This window comes from Paralichthys olivaceus, chromosome 18 (assembly GCF_024713975.1).
Source record: "Paralichthys olivaceus isolate ysfri-2021 chromosome 18, ASM2471397v2, whole genome shotgun sequence".
Taxonomy (NCBI): Eukaryota; Metazoa; Chordata; class Actinopteri; order Pleuronectiformes; family Paralichthyidae; genus Paralichthys; species Paralichthys olivaceus.
Window position 1 is genome coordinate 8,272,076 of NC_091110.1, and position 20,088 is coordinate 8,292,163.

Here is a 20,088-nt window from a genome sequence, read left to right on the forward strand (position 1 = left end):
GCCATGGTGCGTTCACTGACGCTGTGTTTGTTGGCGCTTTTTCAGCTCGGTCATGCCAGAGTCTACACCAACGACTGGGCAATTAGAATAAGAGGAGACTTTCATTATGTGAACAGAACTGCAGAGAAATATGGATTCACCAACATGGGTCAGGTACGTGTGATCCCCCCCCCCCCCCCCCCCACACACACACACACACACACAAGCTGCAGACATGGACACAACAATCTTTTGCATTATTGATTTTTAATTGTTGTCTTGTTTAATTCTCAGTCTATCTCTGTTTGGTTTGGACTAAGAGACATCAGCAATAACAGCAAGGCAACAAACAATGTGACAATACACAGGAGTAATAATATAATAATAATTATAACAATAATAATTTAATAAAATAAGCTTTATTCGTATAGCACTTTTCTGAACAAAGTTACAAAGTGTTGCACAAGAGGATAAAACAATAATAACAATAAATAACAGTTAAAATAAATGTAATATATTGAAATCCACTTTTTTATGATTAAAAGTCTGTAAACATATGTTTTAAAGAATGATTTAATTACAGGTAAAGTGCTGACAAGTCGAATTTGCTCACATAAGGAGTTTCAGAGCGTCCTGATCGTCAAGCGTGGTCACCCTTAGTTACCTGCCTTGACTTAAAGGAACTGTTGGAAGCAAGTGTTAGTTGGACGATATTAGATTACAGCTTGGAGCACAGGGGGTTTGTAGCTCCTTAATATAACTGTGCTGAACTTTAAAAAGAATCATAAAATCCATCCTCAATTGAACTGGCAGCCAGTGAAGGGAGGCAAGAATCGGGGAGATATGGGCCTTTACGCTTGGTGTTGGTTAACATGCAAACAGCGGAATACTTAACTAGCTAAAGCTGAGACACTAAAGATTGACAGGAGTGCAGGAGTCCAGGCGTGAAAATAAAAAGACTGAATAAGCCTTTCTATCTTTTACAGCTTAGCTGATTGGCTGAAAATCACAAGATTGAATCTGATTATTGCCATGGGCTTCAAAGTTAAGTGCCATAAATGACATTTTGTGAAGATTTCTTCAAAATGTTTGACTGTCAAAGTATTTGGTTTATCTCAATTATATAATATCAGTTCAAAATATAAATAAAAGGTTATAACATAAAGCAAAATGAAGTTGGACTATCATCCAGACTCAATGTGGTCTCTTTTACGGCGTCATGGAGAACTTTTTATGTCAGAAGTCAGCAGCTGCTCATTTACATTACAAGTCTCTGAAACATCCAGAGATGTCTTTTGTTCTCTCATCTCTTGACCTCCATCTCAGCAGCCTGACCTCAACAATATAATATTAATTATACAAACTGTTAAACTCTGAAGAACCATCAACCAGTGCTTTATTGCCATTTCAATTAGGGTTGCAAAGAATTTTGTCAGTGCTCATGTACACAAAAGAAATAAAAACCGAAACCAATCAGAGCAGACTCGCCCAATGCACCGGCAGAATGGCCGAATAAAAAATGGAATCAATAAATAATAAAGAAAATAAATAAAACCGGAGCAAGGTTTAGAGGCCAGGCCCATAAAATTCAACGCACCCGCTCCCTCGGGACAGGTGCTGTAATGAAAGTTGCAGGTCTTGGGTCTATGTGTCACTGTGGGGGAGATGAACCAGAGAGACACTTTGAAATAAAAATAAAAAATAGACAGAAATCAGAGAGCAAATTTCCCGACAGGAAGCATCAGGGAATAAATTAAGACCAAACTTATTCTTGTCAGTCCCAGACAGTGGACAGCACAACATAAATTACACGGAGCGTCTCAGGCCTCTTAATAATCTGCCAACATCATGGTGTTAAAGGCACACACACAAATGTATGACACACATGAGCAGCAGTGTGGCTGAAGTCATGTGGCTCAGGTTACCTTCGCCTGAAAAACTATCACAGGTGTCATGTAGCCACTTGAATGAAAGACGCCAGAGGCGGCTTCATAATTTAACATGATGTTTAGCACAGTGACGGAGCAGGATGAGCAGCTCTCCTTCACTTGGAAACAAATTCAATTAGGTGATTTTAACGTCTGTTTCAACAGATTGGAGACCTGAAGCGTTATTACAGATTTCGCCATCAAGAGACAGTGAAGCGCTCCAGTGTGTCCAACGAAGAGGTGACTGTTAGCGTTGCCAAGGAGACCAAGGTATAGTAATGGGATACGAGGATTGGGAGACTCTGCTGGATTATTAATCAGCTGCACATCCCTCCCTACCTACTGATACAAACACGTGAGCACACACACACTCATATGTGTTGGCCCCTCTTACACAAAAACACACACTCCTCTCCGTCACACGATGGACCAGAGTGTCCAGTGTTACACATCACATCTAAATGATAAGATCCACATAGAAGAAAGAAAAATGTGCTCGGAATAAAAGAACACATTCAAAAAGAAGGAACACTTGTAACAGGATCTGCTGCACAGGAAGTGTTCAGGATGTTCAGGGTTGTGATGGGTTTGATTTAGATAAGCAGCAACATTACACACAAACTTATTTATGTATATTTAATTTAAAATGTGGTGATATAGATGCACATATAAGAACCCTGAAGTGCAGTGAGGCAGCACTGTTGTTAAAGTGCCCAATAAAATATGTATTCATAATATATTCTGTTTTATAGTCAGACCAATTTGCAGCAACAAATATCAGCTGTATTTCAATCCTGACACCAAATGTTATTTTCTGGAAGGAATTATGTTTGGAAACACTAGAGCTAACAGAGCCCGTGGTAAATTACCAAAGGGCCTGCCAAGATAAGAAGGTTCTCTCTGGAACGACGGTGGCTGACTGTGAGCTGCTGAGGGAGGGGACGTCCTAAAATGTCAGAGTAAATTTCAGACATTATTTAGATAAACCATAAAGTTTATATAAAGATGGACAATACGTCTTCATACGTCTTGAAGCCAAATTAACCTGCATATGAACCCTGTCATCGAGCCAGAGTCTGCGAAGGAACCAGACAAATGAGCACCTTAACATATCAGTGTGATAAGAAGTACCTAAAATGACAGAAACCATCTTTGGAAAAGATTTATTGAACGTGGACTTTTTAATTTGGTCTATGTCCCAGCCACTAACACGCAGGAGGAAGGATTTATGACCTTTACTGCTACCAGCCAGATTGAGGTGCTTTGGCTTCACTTTTGGGGAGCAGTGATGTCATCCATCTTTATACAGTAAACAGCCTCTGAGATAAACTTTGAAATCAAAAGTCATGGTGTTATCTAAATGAGTAGGATTCATCCTCTGGGAACCATGAATGTTAGTAATAGTAGTAGATAGTTGGTTGAGATATTTCATTCTGGACCAAAGTGTCAAACAAATCATCCAACCAACTGACAGACCTACACTGACATCCATTGGGCCATGCTGCTAGCTACACGCCAGTGTAGGAGGGTTGGATCGAGGGTAGCTGGGCTTGGATGTAGACACTTGACATTTAACGTCTGTGGGGTCGACCGTACTGAGATTAGATGCGTGGGACTTCCCGCTCGTCTGACACGACCAAAGAAGCATCTTGGATGAGAGGTGAAACAGCTCCAAGCGTCTACAGCCTCGTACAGCTGCCCTCGACTCAACCCACCAGTGATTACCATGACCTGGATGACAGAGAATCTACACAGGCTAACAGACCGTGTGGTTCCTTTTTAAGGTGGAATGGCTCCAGCAGCAGGTGGTCCAGAGAAGAGTCAAGAGGAACTCCAGAGCAAGTCACATCTCAGCAGACATGAAACCCAAACGCCCTCCCGCTGCCTGGACTCTGTCCAGCCACACCCAGACACTGCGCTTCAATGACCCAGTGTGGAACAGCCTGTGGTACATTGTGAGTCAGATATTTTTTTATTTTATTTACTAAGCTCCTGTCTGAATCAAAGACACATAAACCCAGACAGACAAGAGTTTTAAAATAGACCCCAGTTCATTCTTTTACTCCCACGGGCTGAATTGGATGTGCCACTGTTTGCTCCACAGCATTGCAGCGGCGAGGCCAAAGGCTGCCTGTCTCACATGAACATCGCGGCGGCCTGGACGAGGGGCTACACGGGGAAGGGTGTGGTGGTGTCTGTCCTAGATGATGGCATTGAGAGAGAGCATCCGGATCTGAAGCCAAATTATGTAAGTGCCCCGGGATGGGACGCCCTTCTCGGGAAGGAGACATTAATCATAAGCAATTTGGCAGAGCTCTTGGTGCAAGAGCACAGAGCTGAGACAGATATTGCAAGGCGGTCGAGGCAGAGCATTTGGGCCAAAGGTTTGGAAAGGCCGGCTAAGAGTATTGGAATGGACATTAAACGTCTGATCCACTTAACTGTGGAGTGGACTGGTGAATAATGCTCTTTGTGATTTGCCTGATACAACAGAGACAGATAGCTTCTGGCATCTTGTTATGTGCCGCTACTAACTATCCATCTGTTTCAGGATCCTCTCGCCAGCTATGATGTGAATGGACAAGACCCAGATCCCTCTCCGGATCACTCAGGCGACGCTGATAACTCGTGAGCACTTCTTATTTCTAGATTTCTCTTTCGCACCTGCTTTTCCATCTCCATTTTCAACTCGTAATTCAACTTTTAATTATCGCCAACCTCTCCTTTCCATTTTCCCCCTAGTAATTACGTGCATATATGGATATGCAAATTCCCCAGTCTGAATTCTGTCTTCTCACTGGTTTGATGTAACGGAAATAGCCTGTCTTCTCCTCATGCATATGCATCTAACCTCATGTTCTGATGATCTCCTCCTTTCTCCGAAGCCATGGGACTCAGTGTGCAGGGATGGTTGTTGCCACTGCGAATAACTCTGAGTGCACGGTTGGAGTCTCTTTCCATGCACGGATAGGCGGTGAGTGCATGTGACGGCATGAAACTAGTGCGCCCAAGGACTTTTGGAGGTCAGAGTCTTATATATAATGCTCTCAAACATTTATCATCTGCCCTCTTCACCTGTAGGCATCCGCATGCTGGATGGAGATGTGACAGACATCATAGAGGCCCACTCTCTGAGCTTCAGACCTCAGTATATTGATATTTACTTAGCTAGCTGGGGGCCAGAGGATGACGGAGCCACTTTGGAGGGACCAGGGCCTCTGACTCATCTCGCTTTACAGAATGGCGTCAAAACAGTGAGCGGGAGAGAGAGCGAGAGAGAGAGAGTTTTTGTGTGAAAGAGAGGGGGGGGGTGTCTTGTTGACTGTGTGTGTTTGTTTATGTCTGCGTCCTACCTGCGGCTGTATATTTACTTCAAGGGCTTATCGTTCTCTCCTCATCAATCTGCAAATATCATTAATAAATTAATCACTCTTTCGGCTTCCTCCAATTAATCTCAGGGCCGACAGGGGAGGGGCTCTGTTTTCGTCTGGGCTTCGGGGAACGGAGGGCAGAGAGGTGACCACTGCTCCTGTGACGGCTACAGCAACAGTATCTACACCATCTCTATCAGCAGCAGCACTTGGCGTGGAAGCCGGCCAGATTACCTGGAGCAGTGTGCCTCCACGCTGGCGACAGCTTACACTGGTGGAGACGCAGAGGAGATGGTGAGTCTAGGCTGTGATGAACACAAGGAACGTCTTCCAAATATTAACTAAGATCCAGGACCCATCTTCACCACAACAAGGATTAAGGCTGCTCGTTCCCCTTCCAATAAAGCCATTAAGTCTTTAATGAAGATAGAAGTCACTTCCTGTTACTGTTATTGTGTGAGGCGCTCATGCTTCAGTCTCGGTCTGAGGAGCAGTGTTTCTGGGTTTATTTCTGTCATGATGAAACTAGAGGTTAGATTCCACATTCTTGTCATTGTGCACACGTACAAAGACAGTGACATGCACTTAGCCTGGCATTAAAGCATTAGAAGAGCATTAGCATCATTTACCACTACACTGCAGGACTGAGTCAGTACCACGGAATAAATGATAATATAATGTAAATTGGATCATATACAGAGATGATATGATAAAAAGTTCACTTGTGCACAGAATGGTGGAAGTGGAGCTAAACGAAAGCTAGTGAAATAATCTGAGTTGATCAAACTCAAATTAATTGTTTATTTTTGTCTATATTCAATATTTTTCTACTTTATTCAATGAATAACCTTTGACTTATTTAACTCGTAAACCTCAAATGACCATATAATATTACTTATAACCCAAATAATCTTTTGGAAACTTTAACAAGTTTTGCATGGAAGTTGTATCTGTGTGAAACATTATTCAATATAATGAATATTAACTCTGGATTAAATGATGTTTCTCCTTTAAGGGACATTTCTATTTTCCTACAAGTTTTCTCTATGAGCCAGGTGATATTTGAAAATGATTCTATCATTAAAGACTCATAAATGAAACATTTTATTAACCTACCATGAAATATGTAAATCTGAATAAGTTATTTATGCTAAAAGTGTTTTCAGATGTTTTGCCTTCTTCCTGCATCTCTACTCTGCATTCAGTCCTGGTCATTGATGTGCAACAATGCAAATAATCAACTCAATTCCTAAATGATCTCATACATTGAAATACATAGAAACACTGTAGCAAAATCTCTCTGATCCTACAATGTGACGACTGCAACCCGTCGACAGATAACGCTGGGCCTGCAGCAGAGCTGTCGCTGGGCTCAGTCTGGCTCCTCCCTCTCTTCCTCCATGGCTGCAGGTGTCATCGCTCTTGCTTTGGACGCCAAGTAAGCAGCTCTCACACACATAAAATCCATACATGCAGGCACAGTTTCAAATCAATGCGTGTTCCAATTGATGGGGGTGATGAGAGTATGATGCTGTGCTCCGTTTGACCTTTTCTCAGCCCCTCACTAACCTGGAGGGATATGCAGCACATTATCGTTCGCACATCAAAAGCTCATCATCTCATTGCTCCTGACTGGGCCGTTAATGGAGCCGGATACGAAGGTATTATTCCCATCAGATTTCTGCAGAATTCCCCTCCTCTTTTAGAGGAGTTTAGAGAATGTGAACAATAATCTTTTTGACGCAATCATCTCGAAACTTCTAATAAAAGAGATGAGCAGAGATAAGCATATTTTGGTAAATTTTCTCTCAGACCTTTTTTTAAGGAGACTATAAAACACTGAGCATGAAACTAATGAGATCCTGTGAGCAGAACAGTGATAAACGCTGAGAAAGTCCCAGGAGTGTGTGAAATCTTTTTAAAGCTGCAGTGTCTTTGAAGCCCCATCTAATGTGCGTGTGTGTCTGTGTGTCAGTGAGCCACCTGTACGGCTTTGGCCTGCTGGATGCTGAGGGCCTGGTGAAGGAGGCTGAGCGATGGAAGCAAGTTCCCTCGCAGCACGAGTGTGCAGAGGAGGCTCCCATCCAGCCGGGCAGGTATCACACCAAGAGATCTCTGCTTCCACTCTAGGGCTTCCCTCGAATCCTCCTCTTTTATCACACTTTATTTATGTCTCTCTCACTTCTCACACAGATCCCTCTCACACTCTTTAGGCATCACTTTCTTTACACCACCTCTCCCTGTAACTCTCATGCTTCTCTGTTTTCCGCCTCCTCTCTTCTCTCAGCCAGCGTCTCTTTTATTCTCCTCTCCGTCTCATGACAGAGCCATTCATCCAGGCTCGGTGCTGACGTCCACCTATGAGGCCACGGGCTGCTCCACCGAACCCCGGCAGCAGGTTGTTTATGTGGAGCATGTCGTCGTTCGTGTTACCATCACTCATGGCCGTCGCGGCGACCTTTCTATTAAGCTCACTTCACCTTCGGGCACAGTGTCGCAGCTGCTAGCTAACAGGTAACAGAGACCGATGTTTCCTCCAACAATAATCATCCATGCCCTGGTAGCTTCAACACATGGTCTCTACATATAGTCATCATGAGTTATCTTTATTCAATAGGCATCTATTTAAAAAAACAACAACCTTGAGATCCTTGATTTGGCTGCTCCATTTTGATTAGACATCTGCTGGACTTTTTTATTGATGGGAAGGCGGTGTAATAATAAAGCAATGGAGGGCAGGAGTGCATGAACCTGTTAAATGTAACCATCGGGACGATAAATGACATATGAGTGTCATTTATCTTTATAGCCACTCTAGAGTGCAACGCAGAATCCTTCAGTTTGGCAACTTGTCCCATTAGGGAGATAAAATGTTGGATTCTGGCAACTACTACTGGAAAAGTGCAAGAGCTCTCCTCACATGGTGTTTCAAAGGGAGTGTGTGTGGCCAAATGAATTTTTAGCATTTTTCTGCCACTTTCAGCAAAAATAAACCACAATCTAACATGTAGAGTGCAACAAAGTGTTGATAGATAATTAAAGCACTAACTTGCCATGTGCTTTTGCTCATGTGCCCTACTTAAAGCTTCTCTATTCAAATTTTTTGATGTGTGATCTGAAACCTGCACAGAATCATCACGACTCTGCAGTTCCCCTTAACTCTACAGAGTGTTTTGTGGTCTTTCAGCTCGTTGTTTTGGTTTTAGAATTTGCTACGCTACTCGTTCACTCTCTGCTGTCACCAATTTAATTTCCAGCCACAACAGGTTTAAAAAAAAGTATAAAAACCCACTGCACCCTACCTGCTCTGCACCAAACAGCAGATAATCACATTTCGCATCTAGCTGGTGAACACAGTGGAGCATTTAGCAGCTAAAGAGCTTGGTATTTCCCTCGGGAGTTGGAGGAGAGAAAACAGAGTGAATATTGAATTTAAAGTTGTCGGGTGGCCAGAAACATGACTCCAAATGAATGATAATGTCTCTCTGTATTTGTTGGATGTGTAAATAAGCATCTGTTTGCTAAACACTAAGGCGATAATGTCAGTCACTATGTTTACATGGACACCAATGTTCTGATGTTAACCAGGTTCGGACATTAGTCTGAATAAGTCACTGTCATGTAAAAATATCTTAATCTGAAAAAGGTCATACTTGAAATAAACAATAATCAAATGAAAACATGACCTTAGTCGCATGTAGAAATATATACATCCTAATTGCAGTACAACATCCTAACTAAGTTTTCACAGTATTTCGCAACATCAACATACATAAGAATATGAATGGAATATACTTTTAGTATTTTATGTAATAATTATTTGGAAAAAAACACAAAATCAATACTTTTGGTATTTATTCCTACACTTTGCTGATAATCTTCTGTTAAATAAGTACAACTGGATGTGGAGGTTTTTTTAAAAACAGAGCATTTTTACATTTCTACGCCTTATTATTTTATTTAAGTAAAGGGTGTGAATAATTCTCACTGTAGTAGTAGTATTAGTAGAAGCAGCAGTAGTTGTAGTAATAAAAAGGATGTTTGTAGTAGTTTTAGCACCAGTATGATTATGTAATGTTTCGTGTTAGGCCTCTCGACGACTCAACAGAGGGATTCCACAACTGGGAATTGATGACGACTCACTGCTGGGGGGAGCAGGCAGCCGGGGAATGGACGTTGAAAATCAAAGATACTCCCTCTCAGAAGAGAGACAACGCTGAACTAGGTCTGCTGTTACTCTTCTTAACATCTCAGTATTACAAAACAATGGCATTGAAGTTCAGCTAGAGCAGCAGCTAAAATACAGTCCAGGCCTCGTGGGACCGACCTGTTATCTCGCCCTCTTTCTGTTGCTCTGTTGTTTCTCAGGGATGCTGAAGGAGTGGTCCCTGCTGATTTATGGCACCGCAGAGCAGCCGTACCCCGCGCATCGTGAGCGAGCCCGATCAGCGGAGATGCTGACAGATAGTGACCTCACTGAAGAATACAGTGGTGAGTCATGTACTCAGAATAACGCTCTGACTATTCAAACAGCAGCTAAATGTACTTTACTGTAATGGAGATTTACAGTGCATATTAGATTAGTTAGTAAGCTCTGTTAAAATCGTTTTTCTATACAATTGTCCAAATAAACGATGCAGACATGAAACTATTAGTCACAATTGATTAGCTGACCACTGATTTAATAATAATTAAGTATCCCAGCAATTCTTAAGGAAATTTATTTTTAAAAAGCTAAATATTCTCTGATTTCAGATTCTAAAGTGACAATATTTCTGCTTTTATATGTGATGTATCATTTAGCATCATGTTTGTTTCAGCAAAACAAGACATTTAAAGCCAATATTAATCATAACAATAATAATAATCATCAGAAACTTTATTTTTATAGCATTTTTCTTAACAGTGTTACAAAGTGAGATTAGAACAAGATTCATGAACATGAGCAGAGAAAATAGATTAATTAAAACGTTTTATCATCAAATAAATTAATAAGATTAGTCAGTGTAATTAAAGTCAATCAATTCTAAAAGCTTTCATAAAAATAAAAGTTTTTAGAAGGGATCGTCACCTTTTTCTCCAGCAAGTTTCTGCTGAGTTGTTGTACTTTATCAAATTAATTAGTATCGAATGAATCATTACAGTAAAATATCAGAATCAGAATAAGCTTCATTTGCTATGGCTAAGGAATATGACTTTGGTTTTTCTGAGAATAAATAAAGGATACTTTATATAAATATAAATATAAAGGTGTAATATAGTCAGATCCTAAGTTGTAAAACTAAACAAATCAAATGAATTACACACAAATCACTGAATGCTGTGTTCGATGTGAATAAGAAAAATACAAATATTCACTGTGTAGGTTGGTAAAAACATGTGAGTCCCGAGGCTAATGACATCAACAGGAGCTAACTGGAGTCAAACCTGGAGTCCAATCAAAGAAAGCCGACTGGAGGTTTGGGTTACAGCTACTTTGACTTAAAAACATTCCAACGTTTCTAGTTTGTTATTCTCACGAAGCCTCAGCTGATGTGAACCACGGCTAAAAAGAGATCTCAGAAGACTTCTGATCAAGAATTGGTGATTTGCATAAAGCTAAAGGGTAACAGAGTTTAGATATTCATCAGTCCACAGTCGCACAAATTTAAAGTTAGCTCTAAAGGCAAAATGCAGAATGCTCAATGAGGCAAAAAAAAAAACCAACTAACCAGAGTTAAAGCTAAGGGCTTAAGGGAGCTGGTGAGCATCTCTGTTCACGACTCCATCATAGGTCACGCACATACTGTCATGATGCGTGGTTGCAAAGAGCAAGTTGGTCATAGCACGACACCTCAGAGGAAGCTGCTGCTGCTCAAACAAACTCCACTGTTCGTCTGAAGTTTGTCAAAGAGCACCTTGACACTCACTCAACACTGCACTTCAAAGTAAATCTGCTACAGAATGACTTCAGACACAGAAAGTCCTCCTGTTGGACTCGGAGCCCAGAAGTGAACCCGGCGGAGACGCTGTGGAATGAGCTCCAGAGAGTCGTTCACACCAGAAATCTCCACAATATGACTGAGCTCCTGAGACCCCTGAACTAAATGTGCAGGTCTGAGCTGCAGCTTCCTGAAGTTTCTTGTTTGAAGTCATTGCTGCCAGAGGAAGTTTGACTGGTGATTAAACTCAAGGGTTGACTTATTTTTTCCACTAGTGAAAGTTTAATGAGCGTGGAGAGACATGAAAGGTTATACATGTTTTTGTGTTTTTCAACAACATAGACTATATAAAGATGGACGACATTGAGCCAAACATCTCCATCGCCACCTGGTGGCTGGCTCTAGAATAGGTCATAAACACTGCCTCCTCCATGTTATTGGACGTGGACCAAATTGCATTTTTCTTGAACAAACATCAGTGCGATAAGAAAAACCTAAGATGACAGAAACCATCATTGAGAAAAATGTATTTGATTAGGTGCTTTTATTTTTATTTTTTTGGCCCATGTCCCATCCATCAACAGAGGAGGTGGGGTTTATGAGCCAGCCACCAGGGGGCGATTGATATGATTTGGCTTTACTTTTTGGTAGCCATCATGATGTCTACCTTTATTTAAGGTCTATTATTTACACTTGTGAGGATCAGATCACATTTTATAATCCTTTATCAGCAGATCAACACAGATTAACATTATTTTCTAAATTCTTCAGTTATGTTTTATTATGTAGATCTGAAACTGTGTCAGTGGTTTGAATAACTCCTCTGCTGTTGTTATGACGCTGCCGTGACTTTGTGAGCATTTGCCCTGACAGGACCCTGCGACCCAGAATGTAGTGACGATGGCTGCGAGGGGCCGAGCCCGCAGCAGTGCGTCACGTGCTTACACTTCTTTCTCAAGTTCAAGAACGGCACAAGGTTAGCATGTTCGCTGTGAGTCGATCCAGACAGCAGTGTACTGTGTCATCAGGATGTTGCTGCAAAGCAAATGGATCAGTATACCGCAAATAAAATATGTTGTTTAGTCCACATGTAAAATTGTAACAATAAAATGTTTGAATGAGCCTGATTCATAATTACAAGAGTGAAAATATAGTTTCCTCCACTCTTATTTAGTCATAGCTCCTGTCATCTGTTTGCTTTGGTCTGTGTCTGTCCAACAGGATGTGTTTGTCGGAGTGTCCCAAGGGATTCTGGGGTGACCGCCGGCGTTGCAAGAGGTGCTACTCCTCCTGCGAGAGCTGCACCGGGAGCCGCAGCGACCAGTGCACTACCTGTCAGCCTGGTCACCACCTGACTGAGGGGACCAGCACCTGCACAGCCGTCTGTGGGGACAACTACTACCTCGACCATGGTTGGATTTCTGGCTTTAAAGAAGTGTTCTGTCACATTCTTTTTTTTTTTGTAGTCATTAACATGACACTAGAAATATCCTTGAGTGAACCTTTAAGGATTCATGGCTCACCAAAGAGCTTTTTGGATACAGCTGTACATGCCTGCTAATGATCAGTCAGTTGTTGTAAGCACAGTTGATGGCTGTGTGAGTGAGATTGATTCATTGCTCTGATGCGTTCGTCCCGTGTATTGTTTGATTTCCCCACAGAAGCAAACATGTGCAGGAAGTGCGGCGAGAACTGCGTGAAGTGTACCTCCTTCAGCATCTGCACAGAATGCAGTCCAGACACAAGGTGAGTCTCTCAGGGATGCTTGAATTAAGTGCTCGGTAAACACTGCTCCTTTTTGCAGCCGCTGACAGACAGCGCCGACTCTCTGTGTACACACTCCCTCTGCAGCATCATAACAATTAGAGAAGGTTACAGCGCTGTATTCAAATCAGTGTGTCATCCTTCCCTGTTTATACACAGCTCAGAAAAACAATCTGGATTTCCATTTTTGCAACATCATCACAGGAAAGAACAAAACATCTCAGACAAATTCACCATATTGTTGAGTTAGAAGTTACAGTGCTCGGTGACTCAGTCCACCAAGTGCTTGTGGTGGTGTGCTGTGGGTTGGAAAACTAAGCCCGCAGTCGAAAGGCAATGAGTCATCAGTATGGTGTCACATGATTGGCTGTGTGTGTGTGTGTCTGGTGTGTGTGTCTGGTGCCACATGCTCTCCCCGCCCTCTCCAGTCTGCAAGGGAATCGGTGCCAGCGGAGCTGCGAGCCCGGATTTTACCACGACAGGCAGGGAGGCACGTGCGAGCCCTGTCACAAGGCCTGTGCTACCTGTGCAGGTGAGAGCAGAGCTGGAGGCTCGTAAACTGTGTGAAAACCTCTTAATACACTTAGCAATGATGAAAATACAACATAAACAATAGTGCATGGTGCAGTAAATCCAATATCTTGTGCAATATTATATTTCAAAATATTTTAATATAATGTGCATTATCCCACATTACTCACTACTTTATCATTTTATTTGTACTTACTGCCCTTTTAGTCAGTGTCATTTTCTCATTTCTAATGATATCGAGCACTGGTTCTGCATAGCTCTGTATACACTTTATCTATTTCAGTTACAGTACACTTGCTCTTTTATTTTTATCTCCACCTTTTTCTGTATTCTGTTCTACTTTGCTCTGTGCTGTATTCTTGGAGCAAGCCGCCAGAAGATTTTCCTTCGGGAGTAATAAAGTGCTATTATCTATAATCACCTTTGTTTTCCGGCTCTTGCGGTGTCAGGTGCAGGTGTTGAAGCATGCAATCGTTGTGCAGAGGGCTACTTGCTGGAGGAGTGGAGGTGTGTGTCCTCCTGCAGTGCGAGCTTCTACGCCACAGAGCCAAGCCCAGAGATAGCTGATGGGCACAGGATATGTAGGAGGTGAGTTCACTGGTGTGTGTTCAGTTGTGGGTGGTTTGTTTATCTGCTGATGGCAGGCCTTATTCTGCTGGTTGGCTTCTGTGTGTGTGTGTGTGCTTGTTTTCAACCTTGCCTTTGTTGTAATGCGTCAGTGTGAGTGTATTTTTTGTGGTCACTTTGTGTGGTTGCGTGTTCAGTCTCTGTGCTCCACTCCTCAGGTGTGACGCCAGCTGTCTCACCTGTGTGGGGCCGAGCCGGGGGAACTGCAGCGGTTGCTCCAGCGGTCACAGGCTGCAGGAGGGAGTGTGTGTTGTAGACACTGTGTGCACAGACGGTCAGTCAACCATCATCATCATCATCATCATCCTCGTCTCAGATAAATATAGTGCAGCCCTTCTTACTTCTCCAACTTCTCCAACTGTAAAACACAATTTTTCCCATTTACTGAATTTCTGTCATCTACGAAGATAAAGGCTTTTTTTATAAGTGACATTTCAGATCTATATATCTCTCTCTCTATACAGTATATATATATGTATGTATGTGTTTGTGATGTCATACGTAAAGTGAGTCAACCATAAGTCAGCTGCGTTTATTCTCAAAAACAAACATGAAGCTGTGCGCTGTACACAGCTTCCATTCTTTGGCATCTGACATTAAGCCCACTCCAGTGCCTCAGATACGTTATTCATTCCTGAGTCAGCACAGAGTTCTCTTGCTGTGTGTTTGTCAGGAGAGTACCAGGACAGTGACGGGAAGTGCCACACGTGCGATGCAACGTGTCTGAAGTGCACAGGGCCGCGCAGCGAGGATTGCATCAGCTGTGTCTCTTCACGGTGAGCTGGACTCGACTTATTTAGATCCGGGGTCAGAGGGGAAATAATCATATCCCGCTGAGTCTCTGAGTAAAAAAAAATAGTTTCACCAAGATGCAGAGTAAAAAACATTTATATTCAAAGATGAATTGGTACTGTAAAATTCAAAGACAGCAGTAAAAAGATTTCCGAATGAGATTTTGTGTAAATAATTGAACTGTTCATGTTATTGGGCTCTGAAACACAATCTAAGATTTTTCTAAATCATTTACAAAGAGAGGCCAATTACTTTTCCCAACATCCATACACAGTCCCTGATTGATTAAGGTGCACAAATTTCAGTCATTCCCTCTTGAGGTTGGAGCAAAACCATAAATCATTGAATATTTTTAGAAAACTGTTCCTTATTCAAGCACATTGTGTATTTAAAAAACAGGAGCACTTCAGGGTTCAGTCAGATTTCAGTTTGGGCAAGTGCCCCCCTGGTCCTGACCCTGGAACCACCCCTGCTCTATTTTATTAGTTTTATTTTCCATCAGAAATACTAAAAAAATAACAAATGCTCTTTGGGCAAGCTTCTTGAATGAGATGATTTCTTGCTATGAGATGTATAATTAAATACTTAATACATTTGGGTTTGAATTTTTGGAAACAAGAAAAATTTCTTGACGTCACTTTGGGCTCTGAGAAGATGTGATGGACATTTTATAGACTAATAATAAACTAGATCTCAGTAGAGCCTCAGCTGAGAAACAACATTTAAAATTCACTAGATGCAGATTTTTTTTATCTGAAAACATTACACACACTCATAAATATCCGTCCTCTAAACATGCCTAATTTTGTCCACTGAGATCCATATGTTATTCCCTGAGAAATCAATGAAAATGTTGATAAATGCCCTATCACACACTATTAAACGCAGTGAAAACAAATTGATCTGCCTCCTGATCTGGATCCACACCGACATTTGATGGGTTCTTTTCTGACACCACATCCTTCCACCAAGTTTCATGATAATCCATCCAGGAGTTTTTACATAATCTTGCTTACAATCATACAAACCAAAAGAACAAATTCACTGGGTGAAGGATTAAAGGCAGATTGCTGCTAATGAAAATCTGTATAAGTTTCTGCCCTGACAAAACACAAATGTACTTTCCTCTAAAAGAAATGTGACACTCCCTTTAATTATTTATCTATAAATAGAGAAAGAAAATGTCGCCCACTTGAGTATGAATAAGACATAATGTTCTGTTGCTTCTACATAATTCATCAGAAGTTAATTTAAATAACTAACAACTTATGATAAAAGACAGTCAATGGCTGTATACAGAGTTAGGTTAGTGTTACTGCTGTATATACAGTATATCAACAGATTGCTGGTTATTTTATATTTCAAATTCAAATACTCCCCACTCCTCTTTCTCCTCTCCCTGTGTCAGTGCTCATCTACATCTGTGTGCCCCCTCCACATGCTGGGTTGTTAATGAGCTCAACACATTTGCATTGACATAATTCATATATGTTGATTTTTGTGGTATTTGTAATTAGAGTAAAAAAAAATGGTTTTGATGTTTTTGTTGTTGTCGGCTGCAGGGCTCTGGACGAGGGCGTCTGCGTGGTGGAGTGCGCAAAGGGCAAGTACCAGTCAGGCGGCCGGTGTCACCTGTGCGACCACACCTGTGCCACCTGTACGGATGCAGCGCCTGCCAGCTGCACCAGCTGTGACACTGGTGAGGGAGGGAAATCAGACCGTATGTGTGGTGTGTGTGTGTCTGTGTGTGTGTGTGCGTGTGTGTGTGTGAGAGAGAAAGAGAGAAAGCGAGAAAGAGAGAAAGAGAGAAAGGGAGAGAGACATGAAGAGAAAAATAAAAACAGAAGTTATGTACAAGCAGGATTGGTTAAATAATACACTGTACAGTTTGGGTTTGAAAGAAATAGTGAACTTTTTATTTTAGTTGATTTATGTCTCATAATCTCCTGCCTGTAATTCTGCATATTGCTGATCATGTATATTATTTGCTGTTGTGGGAGATAGAGATAAGTCACTTCAATGGTAAAACGGGTCATAATCACTCAGTCCATGAACGTTCTATTGTACAAACAAGCTGATCCTGCTAAAATATTACACACACACAGCAGCGCACCACAGATGAGTAAATATACTGTATATGTGTATATTCTCCCTCACAGCTCTGGGGTCTGCAATGAGGTTGCTGGGATTTTAGGTGTTTCTGGGGCACATCACCATGGTAACTTGCACATCTAACCTTCTCTGAAGCAGGTTATGGTTGAGATAACAAATCACGCCCACTGACCAATCAATTCTCTGTTAAAATGACCTCACCATTCTTAAAAGATTCCTCGGAGCTTGGGAAGGTCGTGAGAGGGTCTCCAGAGAGTATTCACTGATAGGAAACCCCCTTTAGCTTTCCCTGACAGTTTTTAGGAGTGACCCTCATTATTTCAGAGTGCACGCCTGTGTAGGAGGTTTCCCTCCTGTCTACAATTGTTTAGTTTTTTTCCTTTTGGCTAGAGGCAATATGAAAGTGATTTCATTGTGCTTTTGTATATGAATATCCTCCTACAACAGAGACTGTTGTCCAAGAGGCGTCTATGTGATGATGCTTCTAACATGCAATAGAGGCAAAGCGCTGGCATACAAGTAGAAGACACCAACGTAGATGTCTAGAGTTTGTGGTGATAAGAGCTGACCACAGTGTGTGTGTGTCGTCCAGAAAATCACGTGATCGCTGCAGCGTAGTTAATACGTAACTTCCTGCCTCTGCCTGCTGCACCTCTCGATATGTTGCTGTTATGAACCCGTCTGTGCTGAGAACCTCCCGCTGTGTTGTGCATGTGCGAAAGGCAAACTCTGGGTAAACTCCGCAGCCAATTCTACGGATTTTACCCGCAGGCCATGTCTGAAAACAGCTTTAGTCAAGAACTGTGCCTGTCGGATGTTGCTGCATCTGAAAACGATGCTCATGAGACAAGAGTGAAACAGTTAAGTTGACGGCTATAAAACCTTAAATATTGATCTGAAAGATGATAAAATGAGCCAAAGAGGAACTGTAGAGTCATGTGGTATTTTCATCTATGAGTGACCTCTTTCACATGATACAGAGTCATTTCATGCATATTAATACAGAAATGTTGATTTGAGCATCTAACGTTTAAACGACTGACAATAATTATTTTTCCCAAGGACGATTTATCATATTCATTTAGCTCAATGATAAGTTGAAGCTTTTGTTGCAATTAACTGAATATAAAAGAGGAGATCAGTGATTCAGTTGTCAAACAGAAGTGCACTCAGTAGAGCAAACATATGACACAAGTTCTTTCCTGGCCTATTCCGCATCCTTCCACTAAGTATCGTGGAAATCCATCCAGTCGTTTTTTTGCGTAGTTCTGTTAACTAACAGACAAACAAACACAGGCGAAAACATAACCTCCTGGGCCGAGATAAAAATAAATATAGCTGTAGGCAAACCAAAGCTAATCATGAGCAGGAAGTTGCACAAGCTGAAGTTCAACCACATATCATCATCGCTCTTCTTCACGCCACGATTTGCTGTTTTTCCTGCAGATAAGTTTGGAGTGGAGCGTTACCTGTATAAAGGTCAGTGTCTGGATGCGTGTCCAGAGGCCTTCTACCACACCAAGGAGAGGAGCTGTGAGCCGTGCTCTGACCACTGCCGGCTCTGCACCAGCCCCAGCCACTGCCTCAGGTGTAACTCCTCCTACTACGTCTCTGATGGAGCGTGTGTGAAGCTGGAGTGTGGAGAAGGTAAACAAGGTCACAGCATTGTTTACTCTGTGAGTTCTCTCATATTTCAGAGCCGCAGCATCAGAGACGACCTTGACAAACACTCGTCTCACACCTTTACACCTTCCACTCTCGCTCACATTGTTTCTCTCTTTGTGAATGTGTCCCTTTTTTCCTCAGGGGAGGTAGAAGATCCGGATTATGACGACTGCATGGCGTGTGAGGAGGGCTGCAGCAAGTGTGTCCTGTGTAAGTCAGGGCTGCAGCCACAGTACATTCATTTTGTCCCTAAATGAACGCTGCCCACTGACCGAACTCTCCTCCCAGCGTGTTGCCAACCATGTTCAAGGGTTTTTCCTGGTGGTGCCCTTTTTTAAAAAGTAGAGCTGAGTTTCTTTGTCTGCTTTCAACAGATAACCCCAGGCATTGTCTGTCCTGCACTGAGGGCTTTTACAAGTAAGGCTGTGTGCCTCGCTGTCGCCATGTGTGATCTCGCTTCTATGCACTCGCTCTGCCTCCCAGTTCACTGCAGAATGAAAAGACCCTTTTTTTGCTGTGGAAGTAGAGTGGATTTGTGTGTGTGTGTGTGTGTGTGTGTGTGTGAGAGAGAGTGATAGAGAGAGAGAGAGGTACAATCACAGGTATCAGCTGCTCTCTTTGTTATCAGTTTCCAGGATGGCTGCTACAAAAACTGCCCAGCTAAGACGTACAGCGTGGACCAGGAGATGACCTGCGTCCCGTGTGATGACAGCTGTGTGAGCTGTGATGAGCATGAGTGCTACTGGTGTGAGACGGACCTCTTCTTATCAGGTAACACCGCCCCACTGGGTCAGGACATGGAGTCCTGAAGTATTATATTACAGCGGTGAAAATACATTCTTCACTTAGGTAAAAGTAAAATATAATGACAGGAATTGACTCCATTACAAATTAAAGTCTTGCACTGAGTTTAAGTTCAATCTAAGTATCAATACTGCAATGTACAATCATTTAAAACATTTGCATGTTAATCATGAAAAGATCTGTATTGGCTAAAGAGTTCGGCACTTGTGAAAGGTGGACATGCAGTATTACTAGTATAATAGCTGTACTATTTAGTGCTGATGTAAAATAATGTCAGTTGGTTTAACAGTGGTGCTGTCTGCAACTTGCGTACCAACATTTTTACCGACTTGAGGTGACATTCATGAGACATTTCCTTGTCTGAAACAAATTTTCCGATAATTCCGACACCACATGAACGTACAATATCTCTACTCACTCATATTTTTTTCAAAACTACAAACGCCAGATTAATCAGGATTTTTTTTAAAGATATAATTCTAACATATACATTAATATTTCCTGAAGACCTATAAATAGACTCTGAAGTGTAAAATCCGTGGTGCTCTTCTAATAAGTGAAGTACAAGCAGCTAAAATTGTGGACATGCTCAGC

At 41.9% G+C, this 20,088-nt stretch overlaps 1 protein-coding gene across 2 annotated transcripts in view; it reads left to right on the plus strand.

Annotated features, from left to right (window-relative positions):
- pcsk5a (proprotein convertase subtilisin/kexin type 5a) overlaps nt 1-20,088 on the plus strand; it is a 30,340-nt gene continuing 10,252 nt past the window's right edge. For both annotated transcript variants that reach the window (XM_069514063.1, XM_069514064.1), the window contains exons 1-26: nt 1-153; nt 2,073-2,177; nt 3,692-3,862; nt 4,012-4,155; nt 4,459-4,535; nt 4,793-4,881; nt 4,989-5,161; nt 5,366-5,572; nt 6,616-6,716; nt 6,836-6,939; nt 7,254-7,374; nt 7,604-7,792; nt 9,367-9,503; nt 9,647-9,769; nt 12,073-12,175; nt 12,421-12,611; nt 12,861-12,945; nt 13,392-13,495; nt 13,944-14,082; nt 14,280-14,395; nt 14,795-14,897; nt 16,476-16,612; nt 18,472-18,672; nt 18,832-18,900; nt 19,065-19,107; nt 19,319-19,461. In XM_069514063.1, the coding sequence (XP_069370164.1) occupies nt 4-153; nt 2,073-2,177; nt 3,692-3,862; nt 4,012-4,155; nt 4,459-4,535; nt 4,793-4,881; nt 4,989-5,161; nt 5,366-5,572; nt 6,616-6,716; nt 6,836-6,939; nt 7,254-7,374; nt 7,604-7,792; nt 9,367-9,503; nt 9,647-9,769; nt 12,073-12,175; nt 12,421-12,611; nt 12,861-12,945; nt 13,392-13,495; nt 13,944-14,082; nt 14,280-14,395; nt 14,795-14,897; nt 16,476-16,612; nt 18,472-18,672; nt 18,832-18,900; nt 19,065-19,107; nt 19,319-19,461 (3,325 nt within the window). In that variant the 5' untranslated portion in view covers nt 1-3. The remainder of the gene's footprint in view (nt 154-2,072; nt 2,178-3,691; nt 3,863-4,011; nt 4,156-4,458; nt 4,536-4,792; nt 4,882-4,988; nt 5,162-5,365; nt 5,573-6,615; nt 6,717-6,835; nt 6,940-7,253; nt 7,375-7,603; nt 7,793-9,366; nt 9,504-9,646; nt 9,770-12,072; nt 12,176-12,420; nt 12,612-12,860; nt 12,946-13,391; nt 13,496-13,943; nt 14,083-14,279; nt 14,396-14,794; nt 14,898-16,475; nt 16,613-18,471; nt 18,673-18,831; nt 18,901-19,064; nt 19,108-19,318; nt 19,462-20,088) is intronic.